We start from the raw sequence: 16279 nt of genomic DNA on the forward strand, positions 1-16279 counted from the left end.
ATAAAATTCCATTTTTTCCATATTTTACTTATAAATGGACTTAGTTTTTCTGCCGGGAAATATTACATTCACTCTGTGGTTAAAGTTTTTAAAATTTTAATAACTTTCTTAAACTATCCTGGGTTTGTACCAAACTTGGACAGAAGCTTGTTTATGATCCTAAGATAGTATCTAGAAGTAAATTTTGTAAAAAAATAAATCCATTTTTTCCTTATTTTACTTTTAAATGGACTTAGATTTTCTGCCAGGAAACAACATATTTACTCTGTGGTTAAAGTTTTTAAAATTTTAATAACTTTCTTATACTATTTTGGATTTGTACCAAACTTGGACAGAAGCTTGCTTATGATCAAAAGCTAGTATCTAGAAGGAAATTTTGTAAAAAAATAAATCCATTTTTTCCGTATTTTACTTTTAAATGGACTTAGATTTTCTGCCAGGAAACAACATATTCACTCGGTGGTTAAAGTTTTTAAAATTTTAATAACTTTCTTATACTATTTTGGATTTGAACCAAACTTGGACAGAAGCTTGTTTATGATCAAATGCTAGTATCTAGAAGGAAGTTTTGTTTTCTTCCAGTTAACATTACATTCAGTCTGCAGTTAAAGTTTTTAAACATTTATTAGATTCATAAACTCTCCTGGATTTTTACCAAACTTGGACAGAAGCTTCTTACAATCAGAAGATAGTATCAAGAGGAATATTTTTATTGATTTACTACCTCATTTTTGTTGAGCCTGTGATTGACAGAAAAGTAGGCGAGACACTGGGTTCCGCCGAACCCTTACGAATTTTTAATACAAACAATGAAATTACTCATACTCCTTTCATACTGCCTCGGTTGGTCTCGTGGTAGCGTGTTCGCCTTGAGTGCTGGAGGTCGAGGGTTTGAATATGTCCTGAATATGCATATTAGTTTGCCACTGGACGTTAAGCAGACATTCATCATCATCTTCATACAAATCGGTAATTTTGATTGGCTGACACCAATCGTGATGCACTTTGATATCATATTTTATTTCCGTATAGAATACAACAGCTATGACTGCACATCCTATCCATGACAATGTTAAAATAATGCATTGAAAAACAAACCAAAAGCTTGATATAACTCTTAATTTCATGGTTGTATCATAAAAATTAAATTATAAGATGTGAATGCTTCTTTTTATAATTTTATAGGGTTGTAAAAGCTTTGCATCGAGTGCACATTTTGGATATGAAACGCTTCCTAGCTTCAAACAAAATGTGCTTTGGACAATGCTTTTTAACTCCAATAAAATTATAAAAAGAAGCATTCAATTCTTAAATACAAATGGAAACTAGGACTTGACTATTTTATTAGCCCTATATCAACACGAAAGAAGATGCTGTTGTCATAGAAATGACTGATTATCAATGAAATTTGTATGTTAATTACTTATCACAATATAATATCAAGGGTATCTTTTCTTTTAACAAGAACTTATTTATTGCTAGTTTTAGTAAGTGAAGTTAGTACAATATCGGGAACTTTTACTTAATATTTCAGAGCTTCAGGAACTGTATTTATTGCTATGGAGGTTGCCACAGGTCGTGAAGTTGCAATAAAGACAATGAACTTATCTCAACAACCCAAAAAGGAACTTATAATTAATGAAATTCTAGTGATGCGAGAAAATCAAAATCCTAATATTGTTAATTACCTGGATTCTTATTTACTAAATAATGTTGGGGGAGAGGAATTGTGGGTAAGTAGTTCTATTTATAGACATGATTTTTGTTTTATCAGGTATAGAAACACATAATAGAAAAAATGATCTACAATAGGGAATACATAAAAGACAAGGATAAAACTGAATGGTACCATTTTTATATAATTAATGATATCCATCTTTTTAAATTAATCTTTGTTCCATTGGAGTAATGCAGAACCAAATGAAAACAGAAGTAAATGAAATGTTTTATAGTTAAGGGAATTTCAAATACAATTCAAAAGTTTCCATGTATTAGGACTAATAGGTGTGCATAAAGAACGAAAATAACAACTACACAGGATAAAAATATTGTTAGTATGGTAGAATGCCTAATACTGTTATTTACAGGATGACAAATATTCTGTGGTCACTCATACACAAACTATTCCAAATCCGAAATATATTAAAATATACTATTAAAGAAAGCAAGGAATCAAAAGTTTAAGTAATGTTCATAACCTAATATAATTTCTGAAGAACATTTTTTTTCCATACAAACATGATTTTTTGTCAAATTTGAATGAACAGATGATTTGCTTGCTAACTTTAAGATATAAATCAGTAATCTGTCACACAGGTTTACACATCTAAATAATTCTAATGCTTCAGAAACAGTATCTACGGAAACCAGGAATGTACACATCAAATGCTTCTGATCTTCAAGTTGTATTATTTCATTGAAAATATTTGATTATTAATTATAGGTAGTTATGGAATATTTAGCTGGTGGGTCTTTAACAGATGTAGTTACAGAAACTTGTATGGATGAAGGTCAGATAGCAGCTGTCATAAGAGAGGTAAGATAAAGTGTTTGGAGAGGATGGCTGGGGGCTTTTATCTTGAGGGTCTTTATGTGATAGCTATGTATTAATGATAGTCAGCTACATGTTGTTATAAGAGAGGAATTATATATCACCCTATCTAAAAAAAGAGGATGGTTGGGGGGGGGGGGCTCTTTATCTGTAGGGTCTTTATGTGATAGCTATGAATTAATGAAAGTCAGCTGCATGTTGTTATAAGAGAGGAATTAGATATCACCCTATCTAAGGTTACTTTGATCTCGCGTTCATATAGAGATCTGTCAAAAGTATGAAATGAAGAAGAGAAATCAAGGGGAAAATATTAGTAATTAATTGAACATAGTGAAACAGAAAGTCATTAAAAAACTGCATACCGGTATATAGATTTAATAACAGTAATCAGGAAAATAAGAGGTGGAATAAGATAAGAGACAGTGGATTTGAGGGAAGATTATTTTTGCATGAATTCAAAACATCAAAAGTTTAAGTTTTTTTTTCTGAAGGAAAAGATGCACTCAGCCTTCCCCTCCACCAAACAACAGAAAAAAGAATTAATTTTTAATTATTAAACTTTAAACCATCAGATTTTGCAATATTACGTCTCCTACAATAGACAAATGTTTTTACAATATATCAGGCAGCTACTTGTTTGACATATAAAATAGAATACTGTGGATTCATTTATTTTTTATGGTACCAATTTTCGTGGATTAAGGAACAATTCTATTTTCATGGATATTGGATTTTTGGTTTTGCAAAAGTCTACATACAAGCCTATAGAAAATTTATACTTTACAGTTGATTATTTGATTATGTGGTTTACCTGTACCTAGCAAATCTACAAATATTGGTACACCACGAAATATAGTGTATCCACAGTATATTGCATGTGTAGATACTAGACAGAATGGTATTTTAAGTAACCAATACCTATACCCTTAACGTTTATAAATAAAAGCAACAGTATTATACCGCTGTTCAAAAGTCATAAATCAATTAAGCAAAAACAAATCTGGGTTACAAACTAAAACCAAGGGAAACACATCAACTATAAGAGGAAAACAACAGAACAACAGAAATACTGAACTGCAACAAAACCAAACACCAACATACATAGAAACAGACTATTTGATAACAACTGCAATATTTCTGACTTGGTACAGGACATTTTAAGAAAAAATGGTGGGTTGAACCTGGTTTAATGGCTAGCTAAACCTCCCGCTTATATGGCAATTTTTAAAAAATATCGATCACCTGTAAAAATGAATGCCTCAAAATGACTTTTTCAGTGTTTACATGCATTAGAATTTCTCTGTATGAATGAATGACTTTTATGACTTTTTCAGTGTTTACATGCATTAGAATTTCTCTGTATGAATAAATGACTTTAATGACTTTTTCAGTGTTTACATGCATTAGAATTTCTCCATGAGAACCAGGTGATCCACAGAGATATAAAAAGTGATAATATACTTTTAGGAATGGATGGTAGTGTCAAATTAAGTAAGTTATTATAAATCCATTAGGAAGTATAGATATTACTTACTATAAATCCATTAGGAGGTATAGATATTACTTATTATAAATCCATTAGGACGTATAGATATTACTTGCTGTAAATCCATTAGGAGGTATAGATATTACTTATTATAAATCCATTAGGAGGTATAGATATTACTTTCTATAAATCCATCAGGAGGTATAGATATTACTTATTAGTCCCCTACCGACGAAGTCGAAGGGTACTTTAGGATTGCACTCTGTCCGTCTGTCTGTCCATCCGTCTGTCCATCCGTCAGTCCGGCAACTCAGCTTTCCACACTTTTTTTCTTCGTTCTTCGTTCTTGAAGATATTGATTTGATATTTGGTATATAGTTTTATCATGACAAGTTATAGATCAAGTTCAAATTATGTTCCGGTCTGATGATTTAGACCAGAGTTATGGTCCATAAAAAAACTCCATAACTAATGTTAGAGTACTATGTTAAACCATATAATCTGTACAAAGGGAGATAACTCATTTTTTAAAAGACATTCTTTGGTAAATTTTGTGGCAGGTTTATATGTTATTTTGTATAAACTAATTTTCTGAATGCTACATATATATATCTATATTTTTTTTATTAAGGTATATATTTCATTACATTACATTGTGTAGATAAAAGTTGTTGACATTTTATAGATAAGTTACAAATCTATATTAGTTTGTAACAAATGAAAGAAAAAATATTTGGAACTATTAATTATATTTGATTGTAATTTGAAAATAGATATACATTGTAATCCATTAGGTGGTATAGATCTTATTTACTATAAATCCATCAGGAGGTATAGATATTACTTACTATAAATCCTTTAGGTGGTATAGATCATACTTACTATAAATCCATTAGGAGGTATAGATCTTACTTTAGAATAACATATACATTCAGATAGTATTCTTATATATTTACGAAGTATAGAAGAAGTTTAACCTCAGTACACATTATATGCCTCTTCACAATTTTTATATAGCTATTTTCTTAAATTTTGCTTAGATCTATTTGTGCGATAATTTTCCATCTCAAGTGACTCGACATTACATATTGAAAGTAATTTCTTCTTTAGTTTCATAAGCAATTTAGCAAAAGACATGTGGACTAAAAAAAAAGCAATTATAGTAATCCAAGATAGACGCTCTTGTATTATACTTCAAAGAATAATCTTAATTAATATTTTTGTCTTTTCACAGCTGATTTCGGTTTTTGTGCTCAATTGTCTCCTGAACAAAACAAACGATCAACTATGGTAGGAACACCTTATTGGATGGCACCTGAAGTTGTCACAAGGTAAGATATCGTAAATGTCTGAAACCTCTTAGATAACAGAACATATTTACGATTTTTATGCCCCCGCCCTAGCAAATTATAACAAATTTGGGTAGCGTCACTTTTACCGTTCTTCAGTTATGTCCCTTTATAACTTTATATGATATGCAAGTGGGAGCATCATCTGTGTCCCATGGACACATTCCCCAACTATTGTTTTTGTACATGAACAACATTCATTGCTAGTATCAAGATATTAATAGTATTTTATTTAAGTTGTTCATCAAACACAATCTTTTAAGTCTGTGCTTATTTTAATTTCTTTTATAGAAAACAGTATGGTCCAAAAGTAGATGTATGGAGTTTAGGGATCATGGCCATAGAAATGATTGAAGGGGAACCTCCCTATTTAAATGAGAATCCTCTTAGAGTAAGTAGTAACAAGAATTATAATAAAATAAACTAAACGCATTTAACAGAGTTAGAAAAATGAACTGCCTTAAATGCATCAAATAAATGTAAAAATTTACCACATTATGGCCATACGGTGACCTATAGTTGTTAATTTCTTTGTCATTTGGTCTCTTGTGGAGAGTTGTCTGATTGGCAATTATACCACATCTTCTTATTTTTATATGTTGATACAGGGTTTGCACTGTAAGGTGTGACAATTGGAAATTTACATTTTTTGTTTGTTTCACCTGACAACTAAATGCTGCTGCTTGTGCCAACATTTTAAATAAATTGATCAAAAGACTATAAATCAGAAAATGTTCTTCTTGAAATACTCAAAGGTATTTAGACTTGGATGCTCAATGCCCTCTTGATAAAAGGAGATTTAGGGTATATATTAAAAAGTGAATTGAATTATGCCTAATATTTCTTTCAACTTTTCTGGTTTACCTGAGGCATGATTTTTGGTTTGACAATTACAGATCAGAATAATAATCAGAAACATCTGAAGGTTTCTTTTCAGAAATATTTGTATAGGATTGTTCAACAGCATTTCAAATCAAAATTCAATGGGATGTTGTTTCTGATGATTTTGAACTAAGGGAAATAATCCATTAACTTAAATATATGATGCAACAAATAAAAGGGCTTTTAACCTCTTTCTTTCTATTTTATAATATACTATATTAAGATACTTTGAAGGAATAATTCGATATTTGACTAAGAACTTAATAAGTTTGAGTTGTATGGGGTATTAAGTGATTTTTAGATCTGCCAGGTAGTCACCTTGGTCACTTCCTGTCTGATTATATTTTAAAATTTTTATTATCAATGTCTAAAAACATGTTAGGATATGCTTTGCACAACATCACATGCAAGTCCTTCTTTATTTCTGTTACAAATTTTACACAAAATACATACTATAAATATATATGTATAAGATAATTTACATGTTTTGTGTTACACAAAATACATCCTATAAATATATATGTATAAGATAATTTACATGTTTTGTGTTACACAAAATACATACTATAAATATATAAGTATAAGATAATTTACATGTTTTGTGTTACACAAAATACATACTATAAATATATATGTATAAGATAATTTGCATGTTTTGTGTTACACAAAATACATACTATAAATATATATGTATATGCTTAAGATAATTAGCATATTTTGTATTTTAGGTGTTGAGATAATTAGCATATTTTGTGTTTTAGGTGTTGAGATAATTAGCATGTTTTGTATTTTAGGTGTTGAGATAATTAGCATATTTTGTATTTTAGGTGTTGAGATAATTAGCATATTTTGTATTTTAGGTGTTGAGATAATTAGCATGTTTTGTATTTTAGGCGTTGAGATAATTAGCGTATTTTGTATTTTAGGTGTTGAGATAATGAGCATATTTTGTATTTTAGGTGTTGAGATAATTAGCGTATTTTGTATTTTAGGTGTTGAGATAATTAGCGTATTTTGTATTTTAGGTGTTGAGATAATTAGCGTATTTTGTATTTTAGGTGTTGAGATAATTAGCGTATTTTGTATTTTAGGTGTTGAGATAATTAGCATGTTTTGTATTTTAGGTGTTGAGATAAGTAGCATGTTTTGTATTTTAGGTGTTGAGATAATTAGCCTGTTTTGTATTTTAGGTGTTGAGATAATTAGCCTGTTTTGTATTTTAGGTGTTGAGATAATTAGCGTTTTTTGTATTTTAGGTGTTGAGATAATTAGCGTATTTTGTATTTTAGGTGTTGAGATAATTAGCTTATTTTGTATTTTAGGTGTTGAGATAATTAGCATGTTTTGTATTTTAGGCTTTATATTTAATTGCCACTAATGGTAAACCAGACATAAAAGAAAAACATAAACTATCTCCTGTGTTCCAAGACTTCCTAGATAAATGTCTTGAGGTGGATGTAGACAAACGTTGTTGTGCCTCTGATCTCTTAAAGGTTTGTAAGATTTCTAGAACCATGCACATCACTAACAGACTATATTAATTACTGCTCATAATATGAAAATAAAGGAGATTGGTATGATTGCCGATGAGACAACTCTCCACCAGAGTTCAGATGAATGGATGTAAGCAATTATAGGCCAGGGAAAAACCCATGCTGCGTAGTCGGCTATTTAAGGCCTGGACAGGAAAAATATGAAACAATTTAAATGAGAAAACTAACGTCCTAATTTATAACAAAAAATTTACAAAAAAACAAATATGCCAGACAGGAACCAAGGAAAACCACTGAACTACAGACTCCTTACTTGTAACCATGTTTTTGAATGCTCAACCCTACCCTAACCTGGGCCGGTGGTGGAACTGAACAATGTAAGAACAAACTGTAAAAACTAGCTGAAAATTTAATCTGGTAGAAGTTCTAAAAATACTTAATGTAACTATCTGTATGAAACCACAATCTTCCTTCATACGGTTGATTTTGTCATTCAAACTGAAATCTAAATATGAAGAGAGAGGTTTATGCCTTAAAAATTGAATTTTAGCTTAAAAAAGTGTAACTTTATATTTGTTGTGAGTTTTATTTACACAGTTTAAAATGCCAGTTCATAGTTAATACTACTTTAGCAAGAAGTAAAAAGATTACGACATTAAGGAATGTTTTATAAGTAATTGTTATGCATAACTGGAAGGAACCTTATATTTTGGCTCACATACACAAAATTTGAATATTTTCTTGTCTGAAGTGAGACATTTATAACATACGCATCACATAGTATATGAATTAATACTTAATCATCCTGATGTAATTGTTCCTTAGCAAATACTTTTTTTAGAATTGATGAGTTGTTTTTTTTTTTTTTTTTACTATAATGTTTTCTTTGTTTTTTTCAGCATCCCTTTTTACGACTAGCAAAACCATTAGCCAATTTACAACCGTTAATTTTAGCTGCTAAAGAAGCTCAAAAGGGGCATTAACACATATTTTACATATAAAGGTAAATTACTTATATTAGAAGTGCAATATTAGGGAGTGGTTTATTGTGGTAATACAATTTCACGTTAAATATTGTAGGGGTTTAAAGGGGCATTAGCTGTCAAATTCATGTTCACTGATTTGACTCAAATTCTCATATTTGATTTATAACATACTAAAACATATATCCAAATTACAAAAAGTTTAAAATAAACAAATAGCAGTGCATGAACTCGATAATATTTCGTGTATATTTTTGTCTAGACGTCATCTAATTAACCATCAAGTTGACCTTCGAAGACTGCTGACGGTCATTTAACCCGATATTAATATGAATATAAATAGATAGTGACCACGTGCAATTGGATTTATCTAGGTCTGTTTGATTTCATATTGTAAAAGTATGTTTATCATCGTTTTTACCTGTATAAGAATGATTTTGATGTGAATCTAATCAATTAACCAAATGGTTCATCCTTGTTTCACTTTCAATGTTGACATTCTTTTCCTTTTAACAGCTGAATACATGTGTAACCCATCTCCTTCAATCCTTTAATTTTTGTTTCCCTTTCTCTAGCTTACTTTTCTTGGTTATATTTCCTTCTATGTTCTCCAGGATGCTCTATCATTGATTGGTTATATTTCCTTCTAAGTTCTCCAGGATGCTCTATCATTGATTGGTTATATTTCCTTCTAAGTTCACCAGGATGCTCTATCATTGATTGGTTATATTTCCTTCTAAGTTCTCCAGGATGCTCTATCATTGATTGGTTATATTTCCTTCTAAGTTCTCCAGGATGCTCTTTCATTGATTGGTTATATTCCCTTCTAAGTTCTCCAGGATGCTCTATCATTGATTGGTTATATTTCCCTAAGATCTCCAGGATGATAGTATCATTGATTGCTTATATTCCCCTAAGATCTCCAGGATGCTCTATCATTGATTGGTTATATTTCCTTCTAAGTTCTCAAGGATGCTCTATCATTGATTGGTTATATTCCCTTCTAAGTTCTCCAGGATTTTTATCATTGATTGGTTATATTCCCTTCTAAGTTCTCCAGGATGCTCTATCATTGATTGGTTATATTTCCTTCTAAGTTCACCAGGATGCTCTATCATTGATTGGTTATATTTCCTTCTAAGTTCTCCAGGATGCTCTATCATTGATTGGTTATATTTCCTTCTAAGTTCTCAAGGATGCTCTATCATTGATTGGTTATATTTCCCTAAGATCTCCAGGATGATAGTATCATTGATTGCTTATATTCCCCTAAGATCTCCAGGATGCTCTATCATTGATTGGTTATATTTCCTTCTAAGTTCTCAAGGATGCTCTATCATTGATTGGTTATATTCCCTTCTAAGTTCTCCAGGATGCTCTATCATTGATTGGTTATATTTCCTTCGAAGTTCTCCAGGATGCTCTATCATTGATTGGTTATATTCCCTTCTAAGTTCTCCAGGATGCTCTATTATTGATTGGATATATCTAAGTTCTCCAGGATGCTCTATCATTGATTGGCTTCTAAGTTCTCCAGGATGCTCTATCATTGATTGGTTATATCTAAGTTCTCCAGGATGCTCTATCATTGATTGGCTTCTAAGTTCTCCAGGATGCTCTATCATTGATTGGCTTCTAAGTTCTCCAGGATGCTCTATCATTGATTGGCTTCTAAGTTCTCCAGGATGCTCTATCATTGATTGGCTTCTAAGTTCTCCAGGATGCTCTATCATTGATTGGTTATATCTAAGTTCTCCAGGATGCTCTATCATTGATTGGATTCTAAGTTCTCCAGGATTCTCCATCATTGATTGTTTGTAGTTATTAGAAGATCCTATATTTATTTATTACTGTCACATTTTCACTATGTATCTGCATGCAATGCAATGTTACTATTTTTCTGGAACTACAACTGATAACTTCTAGTCATGTTTTCCTTGTTTTAAAGTGAGACCAATACATGTATCGTTTTCCTTCTGTTTTAAAGTGAGACCAATACATGTATCATTTACCTTCTGTTTTAAAGTGAGACCAACACATGTATCATTTTCCTTCTGTTTTAAAGTGAGACCAATACATGTATCGTTTGCCTTGTTTTAAAGTGAGACCAATACATGTATCATTTACCTTCTGTTTTAAAGTGAGACCAATACATGTATCATTTTCAATCTGTTTTAAAGTGAGACCAATACATGTATCGTTTTCCTTGTTTTAAAGTGAGACCAATACATGTATCATTTACATTCTGTTGTAAAGTGAGACAAATACATGTATCGTTTTCCTTGTTTTAAAGTGAGACCAATACATGTATCGTTTGCCTTGTTTTAAAGTGAGACCAACACATGTATCATTTACATTCTGTTTTAAAGTGAGACCAATACATGTATCATTTTCCATCTGTTTTAAAGTGAGACAAATACATGTATCGTTTTCCTTGTTTTAAAGTGAGACCAACACATGTATCATTTACATTCTGTTTTAAAGTGAGACAAATACATGTATCGTTTTCCTTGTTTTAAAGTGAGACCAATACATGTATCGTTTGCCTTGTTTTAAAGTGAGACCAATACATGTATCATTTACCTTCTGTTTTAAAGTTTGACCAATACATGTATCATTTTCCATCTGTTTTAAAGTGAGACCAATACATGTATCATTTTCCATCTGTTTTAAAGTGAGACCAATACATGTTTCATTTCCCTTCTGTTTAAAGTGAGACCAATACATGTATTGTTTTCCTTGTTTTAAAGTGAGACCAATACATGTATCGTTTTCCTTCTGTTTTAAAGTGAGACCAATACATGTATCATTTACCTTCTGTTTTAAAGTGAGACCAACACATGTATCATTTTCCTTCTGTTTTAAAGTGAGACCAATACATGTATCGTTTTCCTTGTTTTAAAGTGAGACCAATACATGTATCATTTACCTTCTGTTTTAAAGTGAGACCAGCACATGTATCATTTTCCTTCTGTTTTAAAGTGAGACCAATACATGTATCGTTTTCCTTGTTTTAAAGTGAGACCAATACATGTATCATTTACCTTCTGTTTTAAAGTGAGACCAACACATGTATCATTTTCCTTCTGTTTTAAAGTGAGACCAATACATGTATCATTTTCCATCTGTTTTAAAGTGAGACCAATACATGTTTCATTTCCCTTCTGTTTAAAGTGAGACCAATACATGTATTGTTTTCCTTGTTTTAAAGTGAGACCAATACATGTATCGTTTTCCTTCTGTTTTAAAGTGAGACCAATACATGTATCATTTACCTTCTGTTTTAAAGTGAGACCAACACATGTATCATTTTCCTTCTGTTTTAAAGTGAGACCAATACATGTATCATTTTCCATCTGTTTTAAAGTGAGACCAATACATGTAGCATTTACCTTCTGTTTTAAAGTGAGACCAATACATATATCATTTTCCTTCTGTTTTAAAGTGAGACCAATACATGTATCATTTACCTTCTGTTTTAAAGTGAGACCAATACATGTATCATTTTCCATCTGTTTTAAAGTGAGACCAATACATGTATCATTTACCTTCTGTTTTAAAGTGAGACCAATACATATATCATTTACCTTCTGTTTTAAAGTGAGACCAATACATATATCATTTTCCATCTGTTTTAAAGTGAGACCAATACATGTATCATTTCCCTTCTATTTTTAAGTGAGACCAAGGAACAGTAGCTTAGTGAATCTTGATCTCAAAATTTTGAAACTAAAAATGTGATCATCAAATAAAACATATGATATAAGATAATGAACAAATTCAGTCAGGACTGAAACAGTAAGATGAACCTACATTCAGTATTTCATTTCTATTCAGTATACAAGCAGTATTTGCCTTTAGATGCATGTTGTTTTTGATATAATTCTTAGATTTTATTTTATTTTGTAGATTGGTCAACCCAATACAAATTGCAATCAGAACAATCAGGAAAATTTAATCAGTAATTTGGTAATTATACCAAAAGACTGTGAATCGACATCAGACATGGAAATGAGAAAACTGATTTAGATTTTGAGGACAGAAGACAAAGAATTTTTATGTAATGTTGTATGTTACAGATCAATTTGTATGCAAGAAGTAAGATGTTGAAGGTCAAATGGTAATGCTGGTCATAGGTCTTATTGTGATACGTAGAAATGTATTACTGTTATTTCTGTTTACTTGGTTTATGGATCAAGAGAAAGATTACTTATCTTTATATTTTGTATGTCACATTTTTATTCACAATAAACCATCTGAGTGTCTAAAATTTTTTTACCTTTACAGAAAATGCAGTTTACTTGGGTAAAATGAATTCATCTTTAAAAAACTTCTTTAATCCATTATATTTTAACCTTTATTTTTGTTAGTTGTAAAAAAGGTTCATTTGTAGACTTTTCTCAGAAATAGGCTTCTCTCCACAATTAAGTGAAAATCCTTGCTAATAAAATTGTTTATGTTTATTATTTAGTCAGTTATTTTCTCTTTCTATGATAGAATATACAACAGTTTTGACATATTATCAGTTTTCTCTTTCTATGATAGAATAAACACTAATACAGTTTTAATTACAATGTGAATTTCAATTTCAAAATTTTAATATTATCTTCAAAATGATCACTTGAATTTCAAACTAGTGCTTAAAGTGTTGGTGCTAATATAAAATGTCAAAAAGGAGTACATGTGCCTAGATATAAAAAACTGAAGTGAATACATAACACCTTATATTTACATGTGATATGATGTCTCTAAATATTTCAATCAAGTTTCCTTCTGGTTTTTATCTTACGATTGTAAATGTATTGTATTTAAGACCAGTTTCTTTTGTCTGAATGCAAGCATAATAATAAAATTCCTTATTTGTTCATTTTTGGTGAACTTGTCTTGTTTGATTGCTGTCTCGTCAATGTTTCCCCCCACATCTTTTTTTCACACATTTCAATAATGTTATCTTTCTTATATCATTTTGGTAAATTCATTTTTTGCCTCGCTGTCTCAGTGACTTCCATGTAATAAAACTTAAATAAGTGAAAAGGAAATTGTTCTCTGAAATACATGTTTACAGAATGGAATAGATATTTTATCTGAACCTTTCTCAAAGTACTTCCAAGAAATTTATGTATTATCAAGTTTTTACTGAGATGTGATTTTAACAGACAAAGGGAGATAATCTATTATTTAAATAAAATTTATAAGGATATGTTCTACCAAAATTCATATTTTTTAAATTATGGAAATTCTTATCTGTAATTTTAATTTACACAGAGTTAATTAACATAATAATCTTGGAAATGTAATTATATCTTATACAGTGTTTTTATGTTGTAACACTTGCATTCATTTCCACTCTTTAAATAACATAATGGTTTTCAAAAATTATATCTTTTGTAAAGAAATTAAAAATCTGAAATTTTTGTTCTGTAATAAAGATGAGCATTCTTATCAGATAACAGTATTTAAATGCATACCACTTCCTCTGTTCACACATTTCATCAATCTCATATCAGTAAAAATGTTGTTACTGACTGAGAAACTACATTGTACATTTATAAGTGTATGTTTGACAAGATTCAGTATTTTATAAATGTATGGTTGACAAGGTTTACTAATGTATGGTTTAACAGATCTTACATGTTCATATTGAATCATGTATTGTGCAGATCTTCCATTTATCAATTATGCAAGTACATCAGGCTTTATATAATTTCATTTTCATCAGTATCATATTTCATGGTTTGTCTGTAGAACAACATCATTCATTCTTGTGTGACATTGTAATTACATTGATCATTCATGTGTGACAATGTATTACATTGATCATTCTTGTGTGACATTGTATTACATTGATCATTCATGTGTGACATTGTATTACATTGATCATTCTTGTGTGACATTGTATTACATTGATCATTCATGTGTGACATTGTATTACATTGATCATTCATGTGTGACATTGTATTACATTGATCATTCTTGTATTACATTTTATTACTTTGTATTACATTGTATTACATTGATCATTCTTGTATTACATTTTATTACATTGTATTACATTGATCATTCTTGTATTACATTGCATTACATTTGTATTACATTGATCATTCTTGTATTACATTGAACATTCACAAAATATTGCACAATGTTTAATGTGAATTAGTGGCTTAATGTGACAGTCTGATAGGGTTTAAATTTAGTGCTTTGGTGTATTTGAGCCTTGCAGGATATTAAGATGACAAAACTAGGGTTGTTTAAGAAATTGAGAAAAAATGACAGAATATTACCCTGTGTAATCTTGGTTATTTCCCAAATTGGTGTAATGTTGTCATGAGAACAGTTATTTTTTAGTGACATAAGAAAAATTAAGAAAATTTTGTTCTTTCCTATAATAAAATATAAATGGAAAGTTTGTGTAAAGCAGTATGGTTCATTAATAAAAAATCTAATATTTTGAACAGTGTGATTATTGAAGATGGTGCTACATATTTGAAGTGTGTCAATTATAAAAGAAAGAAAATATAATTTTCATTTGTATTCATCAGTTAAAAAACTAGATTTTAATGTGAAGTTATGTTTGAGCAAATTTGATGTAAGAATACTTTGTTACTGAGTAGTAAGAACATTGTTATTCATAGAACATTCTATGTAATATATTATTACATACTGTACATGTATTTACATGCTTTATTTCCAATTTAACCATATGTTTTGCTCAATTGATATGAGAGTCTACCTTTCTAACACCAAAGGTAGTGTTTGGAATAAAAATGGCATGATTCAGTCAACCAACTGACATGGCCACTATCACAGATGATGCAGTTTTTAGGACCAGTTTTTCTACAGTTAAGGCTTAGTTGGACTAAACGTGAAAACCTTAAGGTCCATATTCCAAATCAGAAAGAACATTAGGTCTCGAGACCTCAATGAACTTAACAATGATGCAGTCTTCACTGTTAATAGAAATTAAATGAAAATATTATTGGAATAATATATCTGCTCGGTTTCGAAGGAAATTTTAGTTATAGTTTTCCAAATTTACATCAGAAAATACCTAAAATCAATGATGACTGTTATATTCCAATATTGAAGGGAAAAAATATGGTAATAAAAAATACACTCATCCACACTCAAAGACCCTGTATATTGCCATAAACAAATCAATTTGGCAGTACATTTTTAGTTTGAAATTAGAATTCAAATATGTATAAAAATGTGACTTTTTTTTAAATTAAGAACAAAGACAGCTATGGACATTTGCTGTTATATTGGCTGAGTATGAAACAAAAGAATCTTTGATATGCTAATTGATATATGTTTATGGAGAAATACACAACTTTCATAAAAATTAGCTTTATAAGAAGCTACAATAACTGTGTGAAAAAATTAACCATTTTATTAAAGTATGCAAATTTTGTTTGTTAGCAAAGTAATATGTATATGTTGGTTACACTTTAAAAGTGTATCTAGGTTACATGTAGTAGCTTTAATTGTTTTTATATAATGAGTAATGAATAAAAATATTGACATCTAACAGTTTG

At 30.0% G+C, this 16279-nt stretch overlaps 1 protein-coding gene across 10 annotated transcripts in view; it reads left to right on the forward strand.

Annotated features, from left to right (window-relative positions):
• LOC127737290 (serine/threonine-protein kinase PAK 3-like) overlaps window positions 1–16272 on the forward strand; it is a 61772-nt gene extending 45500 nt beyond the window's left edge. For all 10 annotated transcript variants that reach the window (XM_052247858.1, XM_052247861.1, XM_052247859.1 and 7 more), the window contains 8 exons: window positions 1535–1733; window positions 2444–2536; window positions 3943–4042; window positions 5272–5368; window positions 5678–5777; window positions 7624–7761; window positions 8661–8764; window positions 12654–16272. In XM_052247858.1, coding sequence (XP_052103818.1) covers window positions 1535–1733; window positions 2444–2536; window positions 3943–4042; window positions 5272–5368; window positions 5678–5777; window positions 7624–7761; window positions 8661–8744 — 811 coding nt within the window. In that variant the 3' untranslated portion in view covers window positions 8745–8764; window positions 12654–16272. The remainder of the gene's footprint in view (window positions 1–1534; window positions 1734–2443; window positions 2537–3942; window positions 4043–5271; window positions 5369–5677; window positions 5778–7623; window positions 7762–8660; window positions 8765–12653) is intronic.
• The last annotated feature ends 7 nt before the right edge of the window (window positions 16273–16279 follow it).

Source organism: Mytilus californianus, unplaced genomic scaffold, assembly GCF_021869535.1.
Source record: "Mytilus californianus isolate M0D057914Y unplaced genomic scaffold, xbMytCali1.0.p SCAF_4, whole genome shotgun sequence".
NCBI classification, from domain to species: domain Eukaryota; kingdom Metazoa; phylum Mollusca; class Bivalvia; order Mytilida; family Mytilidae; genus Mytilus; species Mytilus californianus.